The 21827-nt window shown below is 39.0% G+C and overlaps 1 protein-coding gene across 1 annotated transcript in view; it reads left to right on the top strand.

The window, feature by feature from the left end:
- The window catches only part of RhoGAP1A (Rho GTPase activating protein at 1A), a 594034-nt gene that overhangs the window by 247889 nt on the left and 324318 nt on the right, over nucleotides 1-21827 (top strand). Inside the window, exon 7 of the mRNA XM_067141809.2 lies at nucleotides 8293-8412. Coding sequence (XP_066997910.2) covers nucleotides 8293-8412 — 120 coding nt within the window. The remainder of the gene's footprint in view (nucleotides 1-8292; nucleotides 8413-21827) is intronic.

Here is a 21827-nt window from a genome sequence, read left to right as displayed (position 1 = left end):
ACATATTAAACTGTTTCAGTCCGAGGCCATTAATAAAACTGTCTATAAAGTATGTGTCACAGTTGTTAGCTGACAGTCCTGTAGTTGGAGAAGACCACTTTATAGACAGGTTAAAGTCGCCCATTAAAATTACTTCACCATGAGGGAGAGCTGCAATGACTGAGTCCAGGCACTGTTCAAGGTCACAGAATGGGCTGTTTGGTGGTCTGTAGTAACATCCCACAAGTACAGGGCGTCGAGGAAAGAGTAGCTCCACCCACACTAACTCACAGTTCCGTTCGAGATCTGTCCTCCGTTTACACGGTAACGCACTGTTCACTGCTAACATCACTCCACCACCTAGAGTAGCGCGATCACGACGGAATATGCTGTAATTAGCACTGAGTGGTAGTTCACTGTCACTAGCCCACGAGAGCCATGTTTCAGTAAGTCCGATCACGTCAACTTCTCTTAAGTCTGGCAGGGATAGTTCACAATCAGACAGCTTATTGTTTAGGCTTTGCACATTCTGACAATAGATATTTATGTCTGTTTTCATTTCACAAGTGGTGGGACCGGGGTTTAAGTGAACATCTCCAGCCAGTAGTAGGAGGCAAAGCAAGCCCCTAATCGCTGAGCGACCAGGCCTAGGCTTGTTCGGCTCAGAGCTAGTAGGGAGGCGCCTATAAGTCTGGAAAATGGCGCATCCAGTCAGAGAGAACGCCGGAATGTAGTAGTTTCTCTCTGCTAGTAGTTGCATTAAAATAAAATTCTGGAAGGGAACCAACAGTGGAATTTTACGTTAGATTTTCTCTGAGTTGTATTTTCAAGAGACTTACAAACCAGTCTTAAATTTTTGGCAGAACCATAACTCAGATTTGGGCTCCTAGAACTAAATGGAAATAATGCAATTACCTGACAGTAATGAAAAAAGGAATATTAACAAAAAGAAATTAAGCTAATAAATATGTTATGCACAAATGGTGCAATTGCTCATTTCATGAACTCGGGGAAGTTTTGCACACTTTGGAAATTGTACAGCCTTATTTCCCAGTTCACGAAATGAGCAGAAATCATAGTTTTTAAACTCAGTTCATAAGTGAGTGAGAGTGTTAATTCCAATATAGTTCATGGCATTTTCTTGTGTGACCGACCTCTATAGCTGCAATCGCTTAAGTGCGACCAGTGTCCCATATTCAGGAGATTGGGTTCGATCCCCACTGTCGGCAGCCCTGAATATGGTTTTACGTGGTTTCCCATTTTCACACCAGGCAAATGCTGTGGCTATACCATAATTAAGGCCAGGGCCGCTTTCTTCACACTCCTAGCCCTTTCCTGTTCCATCGTCGCTATAAGACCTATTTGTGTCGGTGTGACATAAAGCAAATGGGAAAAAAAACTAATTTATCAGTTTTATTCATTACATATAAATATGCTAATTATGGATAAATTAAAAATACAGGGATTTGTAATTACATTTGCTTTCAGTTGCGACTAATACTGGGCGAGTTGACCGTGCGGTAGGGGCATGCGGCTGTGAGCTTGCATCCGGTAGAGAGTGGGTTTGAATCCCACTGTCGGCAGTCCTGAAGATGGGTTTCTGTGGATTCCAACTTTCACACCAGGCAAATGTTGGGGCTGTACCTTAATTAAGGCCACGGCCGCTTCCTTCCAACTCCTAGGCCTTTCCTATCCCATTGTCACCATAAGACCAGTCTGTGTTGGTGCGACGTAAAGCAACTAGCAATAAAAAATAATTTAAAAATAATAATTTGCGAACAAGATATGACTTCGTTTAACACTGAAGAATTATTTCTGAGGATTGCGCACTAATTGTAAATGTCATGATACCCATAACCTGCATTTTTCTTTCAAATTCGTATTAACACAATGCTGTCCGCTCACGTATCAGTACGTGTTTCCAAGCACGGCGCTCTGCAGCCGATCACGTATGAATACGTGTTGGTGCAGCTCTGTCTTCTGATGCCATCTAATGGTTATTGAGGAACTACTTGGAGGTTATCGTTGATGTACCTAAATTGTAGAAAATCTGTGCATATTTTAGTACTGGTTTTGCCCGTTTTAGTGCGTAAATGGCATTTGTTTTTGCCTTCGAATATCTCCCGTGTATCCATCAATGCTAGCAAACAAAAATGGCAGCGCCGGTAAACATTGGATTGACTCCTAGTTATATTATACGTGAATTATACGCTGATAATATGTCATGTATCCAGTGATTGTAGGAGAGTGAAGATGAATTGTATAATGATAATTCTAGTGCTAGTGTCATGCATTTATGTCGAAGTGATGTGTTGAATGACACATTTATTGCACCATGCGAACAATGACCTGTTGCTTCAGATAGCAAAGATGGTCTAGATATACTGTAAGTACTGTTGATAATATTCTCGCTATTTCTGGCAGTGAGTGGTCTAAGCAGGATATTATACTGTTTTTGGAGTCTTTCTCGGACACAGCTGGCGTTAAAATTTCACCGAGTGAACCTGAAAATATAGGTTATGATGTCAAGTTGTTCATTTGTAATGACTTGTTGGAGTATATGGTGGAGGAATCAAACAGATATCATTACCAGAATGCACTGAAATATAAAATCTCACCACAGATATAAGTGTGAATGGACCCAAAATTATTAAATTATGATACCCTGCAACAACTCTATGTCTCTGCAAAACCTTCCGGCCGCAGGGGCCAGTTATACGTCAGATGGGCCGGACAGCATTGTGTTAACAGTTATAACTTTACTCTCACACTGAACCATTTAAAATTACATCCATTTCTGTTCGTTGATACGAATCATTGCCTAGATGAATTAAATAAAAATATAGTGACGTAATGAAGAAAATAATAAATATGGGAAGCATGAATTGACCACTTATCTAGTGTTGACTCAATCTCTCTTCAGAATTACATACTTTTAACCTCTATCCAGTGTAATGTTCTGTGCCAGCAATTTTCCTTTAGTAGCACATTTTGTACATCATCTTGGTGTACATAATTTTGTAGTAATACATTCTTCTTGACCTAAAAGTAATAGAATTACAGTTACAGTGTGTTCTAGTTAATTTAGTTATATCCAGTCAGAGTCCCAACGACACTCGCCTGAAAAAAATTGTATTTCTTATTATAGTATTATATAATACTGTATTATTGTGACATCGTTCTTTTGAATAAACTCGGATATTTCTTCTTCTTTTCTTCATGGGGCTTCTAAATTTTAGTTCGTAATTAGTGTTGACCTCTAAGATCTTTTGCTACCATGTATTTCCTTCATTCCCACCTAGATATATCTGCTCCCTTCACAAAGCTGCTGGGTGTTCTTATTGGGTCTTCTTGGACTTTTTCTCTATCTTCACCTGGTAGTCCTAGAGGGGAGAGTCTGATTCTACCCAGTGCCCCACATTCGAAAAGTATGTGTTCAGCTGATTCCTCTGCTTCATTGCATTTCCTACATATGTTGTCTCTTATTACTCCAATTCTGTGTAGGTGTTTTTTCAGATGGCAGTATCGTGTCAACAGTCCTACTACCTGTCTTACATTTTCTCTGCTGAGTTTCAACAGTTCCTTAGTATGCTTCTTGTTTGGTCCTTTCATCAGTTCCTTTGCAAGCATGCATCCTGGAGTATTTTTCCAGTTTTCCATTTGTTTATTTTGTACCATTTTTCCTATGTAGTGTCGGGCTTGTCCGTGGGAAATCCCGCATACAGGTTCTGGGCCTACAAAATGTGTTTCTGCTCCTTTCCTGGCCAGCTTATCTGCCTTTTCATTTCCTTCTATACCTGCATGCCCTGGTACCCATATTATTTTGGCGATTTTGTACTTTGAGAGCTTCAGGAGAAGTGAATGGCAGTACCAGACAATTCTGGATATTATCCGGACTGCTTCTAGTGCCTTAATAGCTGCTCAACTGTCCGTAAAAATTAAATGTTCTTATTCCTATAGTTCATTTCAGATTTCCTTCAAGACATGTTGTGATAGCTATCACTTACGCTTGAAAGACTGTAGTGTGTTTGCCCAGGCTCATCTGGATTCATCTCTCAGGTCTTCGCCCGTTGATCCCTCCTCCTGTGCCATCCACAGTCTTTGAGCCATCAGTCCACCACACTATATCTTCTATTTCAGTAATCCATTTCTTGATATCCCAGTCTTCTTTTTATTTTTATTATCTGGGTCTCAAACAGTTTTTCAAAATTGTACTTTGGTATCATATGATCAGAAGGCATGAGTAGAACTTCCTCTGTTATTATTCTGTTAATTTTACAGTGTCCTAGATTGGGTCTTTGTGCATTCCAGCACTCTGATTGTGCCAATCTATATGAACTCATTCTAGCCTGTCCTTTTATGAAATTGCATACAGATGGCAGGTCTAGTAAAGTATTCAAGGCTTCTGTCGGCGTAGTTCTCATAGTCCCAGTTATGGCTATGCATGCCATTATCTGTAGGCTATCCAATCTACTACTGACTTTTCCATGGCTTACTTTCTGCCACCAGATGATTGCAGCATAGGCCATCAACGGTCTAATGATCATTGTATATATCCACATTACCACTGATGGTCTTAGGCGCCATGTCTTCCCGACGTCTCTTTTACATGCATACAGCAAGTTCTTGGCTCGGGTTATGTTCCTTTCTATATATGGATTCCAGGTTAGATTTTTACCTAACACTACACCTAAGTACAGTGCCTGTTCTTCCATATATATATATATATATATCTTACCCAAAGAGCTTCAGTGTTCTCTTTCCCTCTAATTTTCTCCTTATTGTAAAAGGAACCAGAGTTATCTTGTTCGGGTTGACTGATAGTTGTTCTTCCCGACACCAGTTCTTCGCAAGGTTGAATGTTCTGTGAATGAGGTCCGGGATAACACTCACCACCTTACCTCATACCATAATTACTAGGTCATCTGCGTATCCTTGTGTATAGAAACCCTGTTTGTTGAGCACAGCTATGATTTTGTTCACCACGAGGTTCCACAGCAGAGGCGAAAGAACTCCTTCCTAGCACAGCCTCGGGTGGCCCTAACCGTCAGCGGTTCTTCAAACAGGGTTGCTTTTTTCTTGCTGCCGTCTAACAAGGATTTAATCCATTTGATGACTGTTTACTCACCTTGCTCTTTTCCAATGCTTTGATCATAGAGTTATAGGTTGTATTGTTGAAGGGTCCTTCTATATCTAGAAATGCTGCCAGTGCAATTTCTTTATATTCTAGGCTTTCCTCTAGTTTACAAACCAACTGGTGGAGTGCTACTTCAGTGGATCTGCCAGATCTCTATGCTAACTGATTTTCATGCAACATTGAGTTCAGTTGCACCGTTCTGTTGATATATTTATCCAGAATTTTCTCCATTGCTTTCAGCATGAAAGAGGTTAAACATAATGGTCTGTATGCATTGGCTTGGGCATAGTTTGCCCTTCCAGGCTTAGGTATGAATACTACTTCAGCTTCAGACCATGATTTTGGGACGTACCCTAAAGCTTGACTAGCTCTGAAGAGGTCCGTCAGGGGACTGACGTGTATATCCCGTCCTTCCTGTGGGAGTATCTGAAGTATCTCATCTGGCCCCGGAGCCTTTATAGGATGAAACGTGTCGATTGCTATTTTACATGGTTGTGTTTTATTATTCTGTTGGTAGAGTTCCAGTCTGCTCTTTGAGCTCCGGTCTCTGTTCGAATCGTTTCTTCTTCTGTCATCTCCTCAGCCTCAGGAAGGTGACATGCCGTTAGCATCTCCAGTGTGTCCTTCCCCGCCTGAGTAAATGACCCCCTGAATTATATGGGTTGCTTTAGGAACCTTCTGGACCCTTGCTGATTCAGTGTGTGATTCCAGTTTCTCACAGAACAGTCTCCAAGATTTTCTTTTTGCTTTCCATATCTCTAGGTTATACTCAGTGAGTTTCCTACGATATGCGTTCCACATACCAGTTCTAGATGATATGCTATACAACATCCTAACCTCTTTTTTCATTTTGGTTAGCTTGATGTTCCACCACCTTACTTTTTTGGTGTGGTTTTTTTTTTTTTTTTAGAGGACAGTTGTCATGGAATGAGTCTGTAATGACCTCTTCTAATAGTTCCACTGCCTTGTCTAATTCTTTCTGTCCTCTCACGTTACTTGGAATTTTTTGTACAGCCTTCCCTAGAAATTCCCTGTATCTATATCAGTTAGTTCTTTTTGGGTCTCTGTACATCTCAGTCCCACATAGTCTCATATCTGCATATCTGTTGCAAATTGGATGTGCTGGTGGTCTGCCAATGATGGTTCCTCCATCACCTTCCAGTCTTCAATAAAGTTTGCAATATGCTTAGTGCTTAGTGTGTTGTCTATTACCTCCATATAATTTTTATTTATAAATGTAGGCTTGTTTACTAGGTTTAGTATCGTTAACTTAGTTCCAATAATAAACTCTAGTAAATACTTACCTCTTGCATTGCAGTTCATGCCTCCCCATGCTGCGTGGTGTGAATTTGCATCTGCTCCAAGGACTAGGTTTTCGCCTTTCCTCTTTGCGTTGCAAATTAGGTTCTCAACTTTTTCTGATGGAGGTAGATGAGTTGAGTCATATGGGAGGTATGCAGAGCCTATGGTTATTTCTCTGGGACCTTCCTAATTTCCAAGTTTTATCTTGGCCACCACTAAGTCCTTTGAACAATGTTCCTACAACAGAAGGCATTTTAGTTTTTTGCTCTCAACTAAACATGTTTTAGGCATATTCAATGTGGTATTGTACATTTGCTTACCTCCAGATTCTGCCAATCCTGCTACTCTGCCCTTAACTACCCATGGCTCTTGTATAAGAGCCACATCAATAGCCTCGGATCAGTAGACGAATACGTTTGAGAGGTGTCTTTGAAAGTAGGAAAGATCAAAATCAAATCAAAATCTCTTTATTTGCAAATGAGCAATAAATATTAAATTAACAAGAGAAGAAAATTTTCCTATAATACAATATTATACAATTTACGCTAACAATTTTTTCTATTAAACACACAGCTCATCCTTGATAAATGTATGTTGTTTACAAAATTCTACTTATAATATCTCCTGTACTACTTACAAATATAGTCAACTGATATACAGTATGTGGAATTACTTCAAATGATACTATACTACTGGTATAAGATTAAACTTTACATTACATTTATTTACTTATTGATTTATATTTTACCCATTCTGGAACCTAAGTAGCATAACGACCTGCGGCGTCTTAACCAGAGCCCCTTTTGCCACCGCTTTTCAGAGTTCCTGAAGGGCGTTCACAGCTACCGTAGCGGTCACAATACGAACACAATCCACCATCACAATATGAAGATAAAGTTGGAATTCAAGAGGACAAATTGGGGCAAATATTCGTTTATAGGAAGGGGAGTTAGAGATTGGAATAACTTACCAAAGGAGACGTTCAATAAATTTCCAATTTCTTTGCAATCATTTAAGAAAAGGCTAGGGAAACAACAGATAGGGAATCTGCCACTTGGGCGACTGCCCTAAATGCAGATCAGTAGTGATTGATTGATTGATTGATTGATTGATTGATTGATTGATTGATTGATTGATTGATTGATTGATTGATTACAACACTATAAACATAGCTGTAACAAATATACAGTATTACACAAAGAAAAAAATATATCCACTACAATCACGCTCCTTTCCATAGCTGATTATTGTATCAAATAATTCTGAATCAGCGTCAGCACTACCCTTTCCCAGTCTGTACACTCCAAAGTCATTAAGTTGCCTATTTTCTTTGGAGATGAGTCTTACACCTGGAATTTCATGTTTGTCATCTTTAATTTTTTCATAGCTTACAAATTGTTCTTAATTAAGGTCATGGATGCTTCCTTCCCAATTCTAACCCTGTCCTAACTCATTGTCACCATAAGATCTGTCCAACTTGGTACAGTGTAAAACAATAACAAAAAGATGTATCAAATAGTAAACTGACCTTAATGTATTTTGTTCATTATATTTGGAGAATGTTAAATTCTCCAGATCAGTTATGATGAATAACTTGGTGAATTTACTATTCATACTGTCTTTCAGATAATAATGTTCAGTATTGAATCATTGGGAGTTACATGGAATTTATATATTTTGGTTCCATAAACCATTGGATATCTTCAGGTGTGTCATCCAGTTCTCTTCTCTGGGTAAAATTATTTTGTTTGCACGAGATAGATAGTGACTGTGTTTAGCTCATGCTCTAGTGCTTGATTTTTTTTCTTATAATAAATTATCGAAGTGATATCCTTTTGCTAATTTACTATTCTTACCATTTTTCTTTCCCTCAGGATTTACTCAAGTACACTCCAGAGTCACACCCTGATCATAAAACATTGACTGATGCCTTAAAAATGACGCAACATTTCTTGGATGAGTTCAATATGATACATACAAAGACCATGTTTCCGGTAAGTGTATGTTATGGTTCTGTATAAAAATAAATTATGTTATATAATATTCACTGCTGTATTAGAATGGAGTTTTTACTCCAGTGTGACATTGAAAAAAATTATAAATAATTTGTGGAATTTGGTGTTAAATTTGGATATGTTTCTCAAATTTTGTATCTCAATAAATATCCAAATAGAAGGTCATTCCAAATTATGGCTTAGCAATGCAATTAACAGAGAAAAGTGGAAAGAATTATACTTGGAATTAAAGCCAGATATTTCAGTTCCATCATGATTGTTCAAGGATTTTGTGATTCCTTTCCATTTGTCTATTATAGCTATTGGTAGCTATATGATTCTGAAGACATTGGTGCATCTTGCTGAGGGAGATAACATGAATTTTTTCCATACACAGCAGATGCTGCCTTCCGTCATCAAAAGGTCAGCCTTACAAGAGCTATACCAGGCTAGTAATAGCCACATGATATTATTATTTGTATGATAAAACTTGCTAGTACTGTAAACACTTTCAACCATGATGATGTTGGTAATTTCTTGTTGCTATTACTAGTATGACACAGCCCTTGTAATGCAGGCCCTCTGATGAGGTTAGGCATTATCTGCTGTGTATGAAAAACTGTGTTATTGTGGTGGAGGATTGTGTTATGTATGTTGTCTGAGGTGCAGGGATATTGGAAAGAGCACAACAACCCAGTTCCTGAGTGAAGGGGATTAACTATTTAAGATCAGAATCCCCGATTAGCTAGGAATTAAATTCAGGACCCTTTGAAATGAAGGTCACTGCACTGAGAATTCAGCCATGGAACCCGACTGTCGAGTACTCATCAATGAAAGTATGAAGAATGAGATTTCCACGTAATCAAGACTTTATTACAAAATGTTTAAAGTTTAAAGTTAAAACAGTACTGGTTTCAACCTGTAAAAAGGTCATCATCAGCTGTTGGTGAACCTGCTTAATAGCGATTGTACATAAAACATTACTAAAAACTAATTTAACAAGAATGCCTTATTCCAATATAATATTACTATTAAGATATATACATATGGTACAATATGGGGCTTAGACTCGGAGTTCCATTCAAAAATCTGTGCTGTTGCCAAGCTGTTGAAGCTGATAGATTATAGACTACTCATCAGTCATTACAGTGTGGAAGCATTGAGTTTTTGTTAAGTATTCCCTTAAGATGGAGTTCAAGTGAGTTCTCATCTGTTAGTTTCTAACTTTTATCCTATTAAGTTCAAATCAAATCAAAATCTCTTTATTTGCAAATGAGGTGTCTACCTCGGTTTCACATGCCTTCCTGAAAAATATCTGCAAATAATTTTATCTGGAATTGCAAGCTAATAGGATAAATGTTAAATTCTTTTACTGCTGTGGGTAATCACATATTAACCCTTTTGCACTCAGCGCACTGATCTATCGGCGCGAGATTTTATGGCGAGAAAGCTCACGGCGCCGATACATCGGCTCTGTCCTATTTAGGGATTTTCGTCATTTTCGTGGCTGTTAAATCGTAACAGTTGATCCTGACAGTACCTTAAAACGTTGAATTTGCGTTTTACTCTACAGGTATATCCACCAGCCCTACAAAATATTTTTATTTACGACAAATGAAATCTGTTGACCGTGAATGTTTATGTTGTGGTTATATGAAGTTGTTATTGCATGGATCTGTTTTGGTTGGCTTATGAATACAACAATTTGATCTTGATATGAGTTTAGTTAAGAGTATATTTCGTTTCTTTGGTATATCGTGTGTTCGCTGTACTTTGCAAACTATAATTTTACTCCATTTCATAACTCTGTTGTTGCACGTACTTGCGTCATCTTTTTATCGTAATGGCTAGGCCATATTCAAGGCCGAATGAGGCCGATATCCTTGAATTTTCAGATGATTTAGACAGTAATAATGATCTTCTTTTGCCGAAAGTGATTTGCATTATGTGGGAAATGACACAGTCACAGCTGCTCACCGTGCATCGGACCGCGAGGACCTGACATCGATGACCGTTACATGTACAGTGAATAATTATGTGCCATGCTTCATGAATGAATTGCAGCACACACATCATATTGGTATCAAATTATTCAGAATTAAATGTTCTTTCTTTCACGTCTAAGAGTAAAGAATGAAGACGCAATAATGTCTGATTTTTCAGTCATTGAAAATCAAAAATAATTTTTTAAAATATATTTTCAAAATTTAATAATTTTTTTTTGCTTTACCAATAACAATACGTCCTAGGTATGTTCATTTCTGAAATGCTCATAGTTTCCTGTATTAGTGTGATTTATTTTATTTTAATGTGTGTTAAACTCTTTACGTGTTGATTTTTTGTAATTTGGTTTGTAAAATGACAGAAATTAGTCTGAGTGTCTTCGAGCAAACTCCTGTATATAGGCTGAGTGCCAAAGGGTTAAGAGGCACTTTACAAGCAGCACACACACACACACACACACACACACACACACACACACACACACACACACACACACACACACACACACACAAATTTAGATTTTGACAAATAAAAGGAGTCCAACATCCGTGGGATCCCCTGCCTTTTGTAAGCTGAAAGGGATGACCGTGGCAAGACTCTGTCCTGTGTGGTTGGGAGCAGAAGAGTACGTCCATAGGTAATGCCTGCGTGTTTTAAATGGCGATCAAATATTTCTTTCTGCCTTTGGACTCCTTTTATTTGTCAAAATCTAAATTTGTGTGTGTGTGTGTTCTTGTGAAGTGCCTCTTAATATGTGATTACCCTCTTTATATCTGGTCAAGGCTCTTCATGATAACACGTCTGGGCAAATCATTCATCAAAATATTATCTCTGATCCATTTTCAATCACTTGTGGATTGATACAAGGATATGTGCTTGTTCCAACACTCTTCACTCTTTATCTAGCTGCCATGCTATATGGAGCATCTACAGACAACCAAGGTGTAAAGGTCAGATATCGCTTCGAAGGGAGACTGTTCAATCTGGCTAGACTTTGATCCCATAAGGTTACTAAGATTTCCTCCGTTTCGGTATTGCAATATACAGATGACATTACCGCACCTGCTCTCACACCTCAGGAGCTGCAGCAGTCGGTTATTTCAAGAGTGCATGCAATCGATTTGGTCTCTCCATTAATATGTAGACATACCTGCCAACTTTCCCGATTTAGGCGGGAGAATCCTGATTTTTGACAGTTTTTCCCGCCTCCCGATTATTCTATTATTTTTCCCGATTTTAGCTTAATTTTTGGTGAACTTCAAATATTCAAATCCCGCCATTTCAGCATTGTACGCCAACGGCTGGAAGTCTTTCACTGTTTGGCTGCATTCAATTGAAATATCGACGTTTCTTAATATGAGAAACCCACGAACCGCACGCAAATGTGCAAATTTTTCTCATCAGTTCGAACGTACTTTACTGATATTTTATTTCGTGTTATTCTTGGTATTTTAACAATCCCTCACCGTAACGCTGAATGTGAGAGGATATTTAGTCAGGTGACTAAACATGAACACGGTTCAAGTCGTCTATTGGTGATGAAAACATGGAGAGGTTGTTGACAGTAAAATCAAGGCTACATGGCAACTGCTTTCAACAAACCTTTGACAGAGGTTTTCTCGGACAGGCAAAATTTGCCACTGCTGCTTCTTTTAATCGACGGAAACTTCTGTAAATTATTAAGATGGAAGGAAGGTAGGCCTACCATACCATACATGTTCTTATAAATTTTCCATTGTTGTATTCTGTCCCCGTTTCTACCATCAAGGTAATTTGCCGCAGACTAGTCAGTCAATCCCAGGCATGCTCAGTCCGAACTATGATAAAAATAATGCCCGAAAAATATATACACCCCGGATTTCATGGGGGAACATATAACTAAATATGGACACTGTGAGGTCAACTAAGAACTACAAATAAAGTAAGGCGAAACAAGATAAATATTAAAAAAATAGCAAAAGTATCACATAATTCAAATTTTTTTATCATGACTCAGAATTTTTTCTTTAAGCTTGATAAAGTCCATCTTGAGAATAAAATATTTATTACAAATGTACAATGTATGCTGACACACATACTTAACATATCAAATCAAATCTTGATGTTTCATTAATTTTACACCTTGGGCTTGCGTGCTCGCACTGCGCTCCTTTTTGTTAACACTTTTAACTGTAGATGAGTACGTTCCCCAATTCAGCACACTTGACATTACAGTGGGGTCCCTAACCTTAAGAAAAGACGTGATTTAATGCGCAAAAAGAGGGGACAAAACAAACTTAACTGAACAATATTATAACACGCTGAGTGGTAAAAATCCTATGCACAAAATATATACACCTCGAATCATGAGAAATGTCATGAGCACAACAAACAATGTGGATCGGAACCACACAAAATCAAAATGACATAAATGGCAAAATATATACATTCAAAGAAACAAAAACATGATGTCATATTTTCCAGGGCTCACCAAGAAAAGCATGCGGCATTCACGCAACTTGCATACACTCAAAGCCTTGATGGAAAATATAAGGAAACATAATTTACACTTAAAGCAACACTTCCTATTCAACGTAGGATCCCGAAATAAATGACACAAAATCAATAAACTGGTGGACTTAACATCATCACACACAAATCAATGTGGATTCCTCAAATAAAATTTTGTGACACCAATTCATAAAAAAATGACAGAGTAGGCTTTAACTTTCAACACATAGTTCAACGTTGTATCCTGAAAAAGATTACAAGACACAAAATATTCCTCAGCGTGGTTATATCATAAAAGAAAATCCAAACAAAACATCGCGATATAAAACTCGTCTACGGCAGCACGTAGTGTCATGGACAAAACCCAATAAAATCATCACGAAGTATATGCCACTAGAATAAACTCTCCTCGGTAGTTGCACATATCATCCTCTCCAACACACGGCGGAATGACTCAAAGCGGAGATTCACATCTCCTAAAATAAAGCAGCAAATACCAAAACCACTGGGTCCAACCCTTTACACACGCTGCTCAACAGCCTACCCGAGGCAAGTCACAAAATCAAGAAAAATGCAGGCCTTTCAGATGAGGAGTGCGTCCTCTTTCTCAAAATCACACTAAATAATATCTCATGTCCTAAAGTTGCCGACCTAGCCCTTTCCTGTCCCATCGTCGCCGTAAGACCTATCTGTGTCGGTGCGACGTAAAACAACTAGCAAAAGTTGCCGAAAAAGTATATAAAATGATGTCTAACATATGCTCGCCTGAAAAGAAACAAGACCGCGCTGGTCACAAATCAAAGCACTCGCGTTCAAAGTTAAACATGAATAATAAAGTAGCCAACTCTGTAATAAATATAGTAAACTGAAACTAGGAAATTGCCACATAGACAATTGATCATGTGTGAACATCGGAAAGTTACTGAAATATCTCAATCCTACGACTCGAGACACTTACACTGATAATAATAATAATAATAATAATAATAATAATAATAATAATAATAATAATAATAATAATAAATTTTACCGAAAATTTATTTTAACATTCGGAACTCGAAATACGAAACTGCATTCACGGAACTCGTGAATCAATTACTAATTTACAATCTTGATGTACAAAAGAGTCGTGAAGATGATGCTCTCAAAATTTTTGGATCCAAACTCCACTGTCTCACACTCTCTCATTCACACATCATGCAAAAAATCCCAGAAAACGTGGCGGCATGTTTCCGTACATTTTGAGCTCCCATTAATAATACTTTAATCTAGTCCTTCCTGACTTTAATTTGAATCCTTATTTACATTTAAGCCCTGAGACGTACACTATGTCTCAAACATCAAAGCAAAACAAATAAAAATATTACATATAAGGCTAAAACAAGAAACTTACTCGTAAAAGAAATGACGCTAACCACTCAGCTAAATAAATCAGAATGAAATGTAAGAAAGCAAGCTGCGACCTCGTGCAAACGGTCCACATTTATGTTACAATTATATTTACATTAACAAGCTTCATATCATTTACTTTAAATAAGACGTAGTCCTTCCAAACAAAAACTAAATTTACTGAAATTAAATAAAAAAAATAACCTATCCCCTTTTGCAACATTAAACACGTTCACACTCACATAATTACATTGAAAATTCTGTACTCGTCTATTTTGTTGACTTATTGTCGCCAGCCATTCAGGAACAGCCGGCCCCATCTTGTTTTAGCCAGCCATATCAATGATGATGCCTTCAGAAAAGACTTGGATCAGTCCTTTGGTCTCCATCGTGACGTAGAAAGGTGATGTTTTATTTTCTGTCACTGCTTCTGCTTCTGGATGTTGTCTGAAACATCCCCTCGTTCATGATGTAGAAGCTAGGTCAAGATTAACCTGCCATTTACTAGAATACTACAGCCGGGGTAATTTCCACTGACCGTGAAACCAGTTCCCATTCAGTCACAGAACAACTTCTCTTATCTAATCCCGTAACTTGGTCAAATATTTTCCACTTAAAAGCTGGACGGGATATTGTAAAGTTTATGCCTACGGGAAACTATTTACACAGGCAGGCTACTATGCATTCGAAATGATTAAATGAAACTGTTCTCTCCCTCTGGAAATCGAAAGTTAAAAGCCATTCTCCCAGTATTAGAAAACTTGAATAGATTGAATGCAGACCGAGTGTCTTCCAACAAAATTTACAAGTCCCCACATGATCACTCCTGTAAAAGAAAACTTACCGAGCTTGACAGCTGCAGTCGATTAATTGCGGCCAGTATCCAGTATTCGGGAGATAGTGGGTTCGAACCCCACTGTCGGCAGCTCTGAAGATGGTTTTCTGTGGTTTCTCATTTTCACACCAGGCAAATGCTGGGGCTGTACCTTAATTAAGGCCACGGCCGCTTCCTTCTCAGTCCTAGCCTTTTCCTGTCCCATCGTCACCATAAGACCTATCTGTGTCGGTGCGACGTAAAGCCAATAGCAAAAAAAAACTTCTTCTCATGATGTTACCTGCGTAGAGTCTTGCCGAATAATAGGGTAACTAACTGACACGGTCATCATTTTTATTAACTTGTCCTCAAAGACGCCGTCGTATCCTCGATTGGGACCATACTTCCCTAGACCAATGCCTAGCCATATCGACTGTGGCTCTTTCATTTCATTGGCTCAACACATCACGTACCTGACACTTCAAGCATCTTTTGCAGGCTTCTCTAGTCTCTCGCCGGGCATCCGGAATGTTGTCTGTTGGAGTTGTATTGTTTCCCTGTTCTGCTTTGTGTACATCGTGTCGAAATTCCACCTTCTAAACTTAGCTGGCGAGCAAACAAATCCGAGCTCCAGGCTCCCTGCAGAAATTGCGACATGTGCTGCTGAATGTAGATGTTTCCTTCCAGTTACTAGTATTTAATAAAAATGAAATATTCTCTGTGCATTCGAATAAATGACTGATTAATTAAATGAGCACTTCAATAAGGGCTCAATACGAGTATTTAGGTATCACTGAATATGAATGCATATGAGAGTAAAATATTTGTGGATTTTGATTCCACTCAGTTTCCCTAGAAATACTGTATCTGTTAATTTAAATGTGGACTTGACGACATGATGCATTGAGCTTGCTAGGATAATGTATGTATTGCGCAAGACATGTAGAATTAGCAGTGTTGACCAACTGTATCTCCTGATTTCTCCTGATTTCTCCTGATTTTTCCTGATTTTCATATCAAAATCTCTTGATTTTTGGTTTTGTAAAGTTGGCAGGTATGTGTAGAAAACCAAAGTACCTGCACAGCCTGCACCAGTTTTGAACCTCCCAGTTTTCAATGTCTATGTTGCGGATACTCCACTGAAGCATGTTGACCACTTTGTATATCTAGGAAGCATCCTCAACAAATGCTAACTGCTCACAAGATGTGGAGAGGAGAATATGTGCTGCCTACTCAGCATTTGGACGTTTATCCCTTTGTGTCTTCATGAATAAGGACCTTACAATGCATACCAAGATCATGGTTTACCGTGCTGTTGCCATATCAACACTGCTTCACGGTTGTGAAACTTGGACCCTCTACCGTCAGGATATCAAAGAGCTAGAGCGTTTCCATCTGCAAAACTTTTGATCTATCTCGAACATCAAAAGGAGGGACAGTGTCGCCAACCTTACAGATCTTGAGAAAGTGCATGCTATAAGCAGTGAGGCTACCATTATTGGCCACCGTCTCAGACTGACAGGGCACATCCGTCGCATGAGTGAATCCAGGCTTCCTCGTCAACTTCTGTATGGTGAACTCCGCTCCTGCACAAGACTTCATGGGGCCCCTTTGAGGTGTTTCAGGGATCAGCTAAAGCATACATTGAAAAGAGCTGAATTAACATTCAATCCTGGGATACGTTTGCTGAGAATCATACACTTTGGTGCCACACTATTTTAACATCAGTTACAGTGTTTGAAGAGGAACGACAACTACATGATGAGAATAAATGACGAGCATGGAATCCCTGTCAAACTCAGCCCTGCCCTCTCCCAGCTATTTTATGTAATCTGTGTGGACGTAGGTTTCATGCCAAGATTGTGCTACTAAGCCATATGAAACATATTCACAAAGTATTGTGAGTGTGAAAATGTAAATGTTTACTCGGATACAAGTTGCAGCCGACGATGACCCTCTATAATGTTGATGGTATTTACATCCCGTCGGGTTGGAGGGCCATGTACCCAGCAATAGTACCAACCGTGCAACACAGCTGGAAGACTTCTGTTTAAATTATGCGGTAGATGACGATATGGTATTGCTTAACTTTGAACCCCAGGCAATACCTCCCAAGCCTGGCAGGTATTCCATTGGCTGCATAGCAGCTACAGTGGAAGCACAGTGGCATTCAGGGAGGGTACATTAAATCATGACCTGAGGAAGGTGTTTACAGCTAGGGGTTACCCAACCCAATTTGGTTGACTGCCAGATCTCCTGGTCCATGAATTCTATCCGCAGCATACTCTTCATAACCACTTATCATTCTGGTCTACACAAAATAAATTGTATTTTAATGCAATCATACTATCTTCTCTCATCCTCACCCTTCACTCGATTATCTTCTTTCAAAAATCCCCACAGTTGCTTTGTGATGCCATCCTAACCTCAAAAACATTCTCACTCACTGCACCCCCTTCTGGCACTTTCCCCTACAAACACAGCCACTGTAAGATCCACTATTTACATACACCAAGTATAATTTTTACCACAGCTCTTCACCAGTCTTACCCCATACAAGGTCTTCATGACTGTACTTCATCCAACATTATATACCAGCTTCAATTCAGACTATCCCCAGCTTTTTACATTGACTTAACTAGCAATACACTAGCGAAATGTATACGTGGCCACTACAGTACCTGCAAAACCCCTGTCCCCATTCACACCGGACACCATAAAACCATATTGGATGAATGTTTCACAGTTAAAGTCCTCAGGCATTTACCCCCTGCTTCCCACCCTCTCGGTCCTAGAGATTCTGAAGTGGGACATCAACTGGTGCTCAGGTCCAGGGAAGCACTTGGCCTTAACATTCATAGCTGCTGTTTTTTCTGTTCACTTATCTGTCAGTCCCCCCCACTCCCCTCATCTCACACAGCGTCTACTTGCCAACAGTGACCATCACCATTCTCTCCTCAACTGGTGAAGACTGCAGTCGAAAATTCTGGACCCATATTTTTCTTTTGTGTGTACTGTATCCACGCAGTCTTACGTGGTAAGTCGCTCCTCTCTATCTGTTTCCTAGACATATATATTTTGCTCCTGGTAGCTTTCTTACCCGAGCATCAGTCATGACCAAATTTATCAAGTCTGTCCATGTCATTCAATTTGGGTTCCCTAAATCGTGAAATCCCTTGTGAACAATTGCAGCATGAGAAAATGAGTACCAGCATCCCCTAATTCCTGGTTGCTACCAGGGGATGTAAAGCTGGTAAAATCCACAATGTTTAGCAGATACATGTATGATGAGCTTGACAAGGTGAAGAAAATGTAAAATGATAGCTTACTCGTGAAGATGAGTACAGCTGCTCAGGAGGTCCATTCCTGGATGCGCTTGTGAATGGTTGTCTGTTGAGAGTGCTTTTGCATTATCGTTATTTGAAATTGTTTAATTTTGTGTGCATGTGATCCCTTTAGAGCTGTTTATATGTTGGTGTTTAGTGCTTGTTGGTAGAAATTGGGAGTAGTGATATTTATTTAAATTTTATAACAAGTAGTTCAGTTGGTGTTCAGCAGATTACGTTTTCTCGGTTTAGTAGGCTATGTAGGAGTACTTTGTTTCGAATTTAGGTTTAGGTAATAATATTAACTGTTTTAAAAAAAAATTAATTTTAAATATCTGTAGGTTCATTGGTATAATACTTAAGATTATCTTAACCTGGATCTGCCGAAGATTTTTTTTTTTAGTATCAACTTGTAATTTTTATCGTTGGATAATGTGCATATGAAGATACTGGAAAAGCTTTGATTTTATTTATTCGACATGTAACTTCCGAGAAAAGGCCTGTGCCATATATGGCACGCTGGGCGGTAGTGCTGTCTTTTGATTCATATGTGGGAATTTGGATGTTATTCCACATTTGGCTTATTGATATGCTTTCGTCCAATACTTTCCTTTGTAAATCATCAGTGTACAAGTTTTTTTCAATATTTGCATATATTACAAAAATAATGTTGTTCCAGAACTATTAAAAATACCTAGATGTTTGATTTTTGGTGCTAGGGATGATTTTATAGGGGTTGTAAATGACATGAGTTGTTAATTGTATGAGGAAATGAATTTGTATTTTAAATAATAATGCTAAAATCTCACAAGCTACCCAAATCACTTATTGAATCGTGAGGCAATCAGACAGTCTGTAATGAGGAATTAGAGCAGCAATATGTACAAAGATAAGTCACCTGTTCATATGAGTACTGCACTAACAGCGATGTTCTGAAAGGCAAGTACACACTACTTATTACCTTTGCGTGTATGATAATCAGTAAAACAGTCTGCACATAAACCTACATTGAACTTGGTACACTGAGTTCTAGGCCTAGCAAGGCAATTTTGTGACGCGCATCTTCTTCTCTTTGCTCCTGGAATTGTAGAAGGCCAGTGACGCATTCCATCGTACCAAAGTTCCTGCACTGCATTATGTCCAAAACAGTAAGATCTGCTGAACAAGGGAACAGCTTCGTAGTGTGTGAGATAAGTCTGGACAATTGCTCGTCGAAAATCAAGGTGAGAAATGCCTTCTCCAAACATGTGTTTCAGCTGCCATGCATTATGCATTCCTACATCGACGAGCCAGTCAAATATTGTCCACCACCACTTTTTTCCTCGTATTCCGCCTCGCACATCTGTCAAGTTATGACCCATACGATCAGTACCTCCCATACCCACTTTGTACTGAGAAATCATGTATGGCCGAGGCACTCAGACTTTTCCACCCGTAGCCTTTCTTTTTTCTTTCACATAACGAGATACCTGATTTTCAGGGTGCACTCCATAACATGTAAATGCTACGGTTACTACTGAATTATCTACCCAACGGCAAACCTGAACAGCTTCCTCCAAGGTCTTTAGGAAGTCATATGTACCCGGTTTTTCTTTCTTCATGGTAGCGGAAGATTTCAGATTACACAATCCTTAGGAATGCGATTTTGTCGAAGTGTGCCTGTATAGCACTTATCCCCATGCACCAAGATTTGTTAGCAATCCCATTCCAGTGAAGACATTGTCGAAGTATAATTTGAAGGGCAAATTTTTCATATCCGGTCGAAGATTATCCAGCATTGTTACAAGGGGGGCTGCGCACTTCCCAAATTCTGCTGCATACTGAGCATTCGCATTAGGATTTTTTTCTTGGTATACTTAAAAATCTACAAGATATCCATGACGAGTGTTAAGACACCATACCTTGAAACCAAAATGAATAGGTTATAATTTCAATCAGTCACTACTGATCTGCATTTAGGGCAGTTGTCCAGGTGGCAGGTGCCCTATCTGTTGTTTTCCTAGCCTTTTCTTAAATGATTACAAAGAAATTGGAAATTTATTGAACATCTCCCTTGGTAAATTATTCCAATCCCTAACTCCCCTTCCTATAAACCAGGGCCATCCAGTCATTGTGCTCCGAGAGCGCGCCCACACTCAGGGAGCACTGGAGAGTCAGACTAGTGCTCCTTCCCCTACCACCACTACACTGTGGCAGCGAAGATACCTGAGACGGACGGACAATGTTCGGACCACGCTCACTAGATACGTACATGCAGTCGTGCGGCCGACGGCTTTTGTGGGTTTCTTGACATCATAATGAAAGGGTTGTTTTACCATAACAAATATACTGCATATACAAATCGAAAGGTACTCTGATGTATGGAATGTGTAGGAAACAAAATCAAGTGTTAAGTAAAGCATAATGTGATTTATTCAAAATTGAAATTTGAACATATTTGAGAGGAAAGTTCAATAAAATTTTACCAATATGAACAGATCGTACAGACCTTGAGTGACATTTGCTCAGTCATTTCTACGAGCTTCTTGTTTTGGAGCACACAATCTTTACAATGTTTACTTTTGGTAAGCTTAAGAACCGAAAAGAAACGCGCACAAATGTACGTTGAGCCGAACATTGACAGAACCATAAACTTCTAAAGTTCGTGACATTAGTAAGCGGTCTTTAAGACAAACATTGCACTGCAGTTCAATCAACTCTAATTGAAATAGCTGTGGAGCACTGTCTGCACTAAGAGAAAATGGTGGAACAAATACATCTAACACTGCTTGGATTTCTGATAATTCTGAAAATCTCTTTTCAAACTCTTCTTGTAATTGGCGAATTACCTGCGAGTACTCAAAGTCGACACCTTCTTTCACTGCTTTAAGCAATGGAAAATGTCCTGTGGTCCTTGCATGCAATTGGTTTTCCCAAAAAATCAATTTTCTTTTGAACACTAGAATTTTTCCACCAAATCGTAGATATTGTGCTTTTCGCCCGGAAGCGAAGTGTTCAAATTATTCAGATGGGCAGTAATAACACTTAAACATGCCAAGTCCGCCACCGACTTAGGATCACGCAAATGAACTTCAGGCCGTGCTTTCATGTCACAAAAGGTATCTATTGCATTCCGCAAGCAAAAAACACAACGAAGCACCTTCACCTTGCTCAGCCATCTTACTTCTGCATGGTAAGGGATATCTGTATACTCCGCTTCGATGTCATCCAAGACCTCTTGGAATTGACAGTGCGTGAGTCAGTGGGAGGGAAGGAAATTTACTACGTATACAGAATCCGTTTATAATAAATAAAGTATTGATAGGTGGAAATTTACCATTCGCACAACTGTTCCCATTATGTTTTTAAGCTTGGCGACTTTTGCACAGAGTGCCTCCTGGTGTATCAAGCAA

This window comes from Anabrus simplex, chromosome 2 (genome assembly GCF_040414725.1).
Source record: "Anabrus simplex isolate iqAnaSimp1 chromosome 2, ASM4041472v1, whole genome shotgun sequence".
Taxonomy (NCBI): domain Eukaryota; kingdom Metazoa; phylum Arthropoda; class Insecta; order Orthoptera; family Tettigoniidae; genus Anabrus; species Anabrus simplex.
Note: the sequence above shows the minus strand (reverse complement) of the source record. Positions and strands in the feature narration are given on the sequence as shown.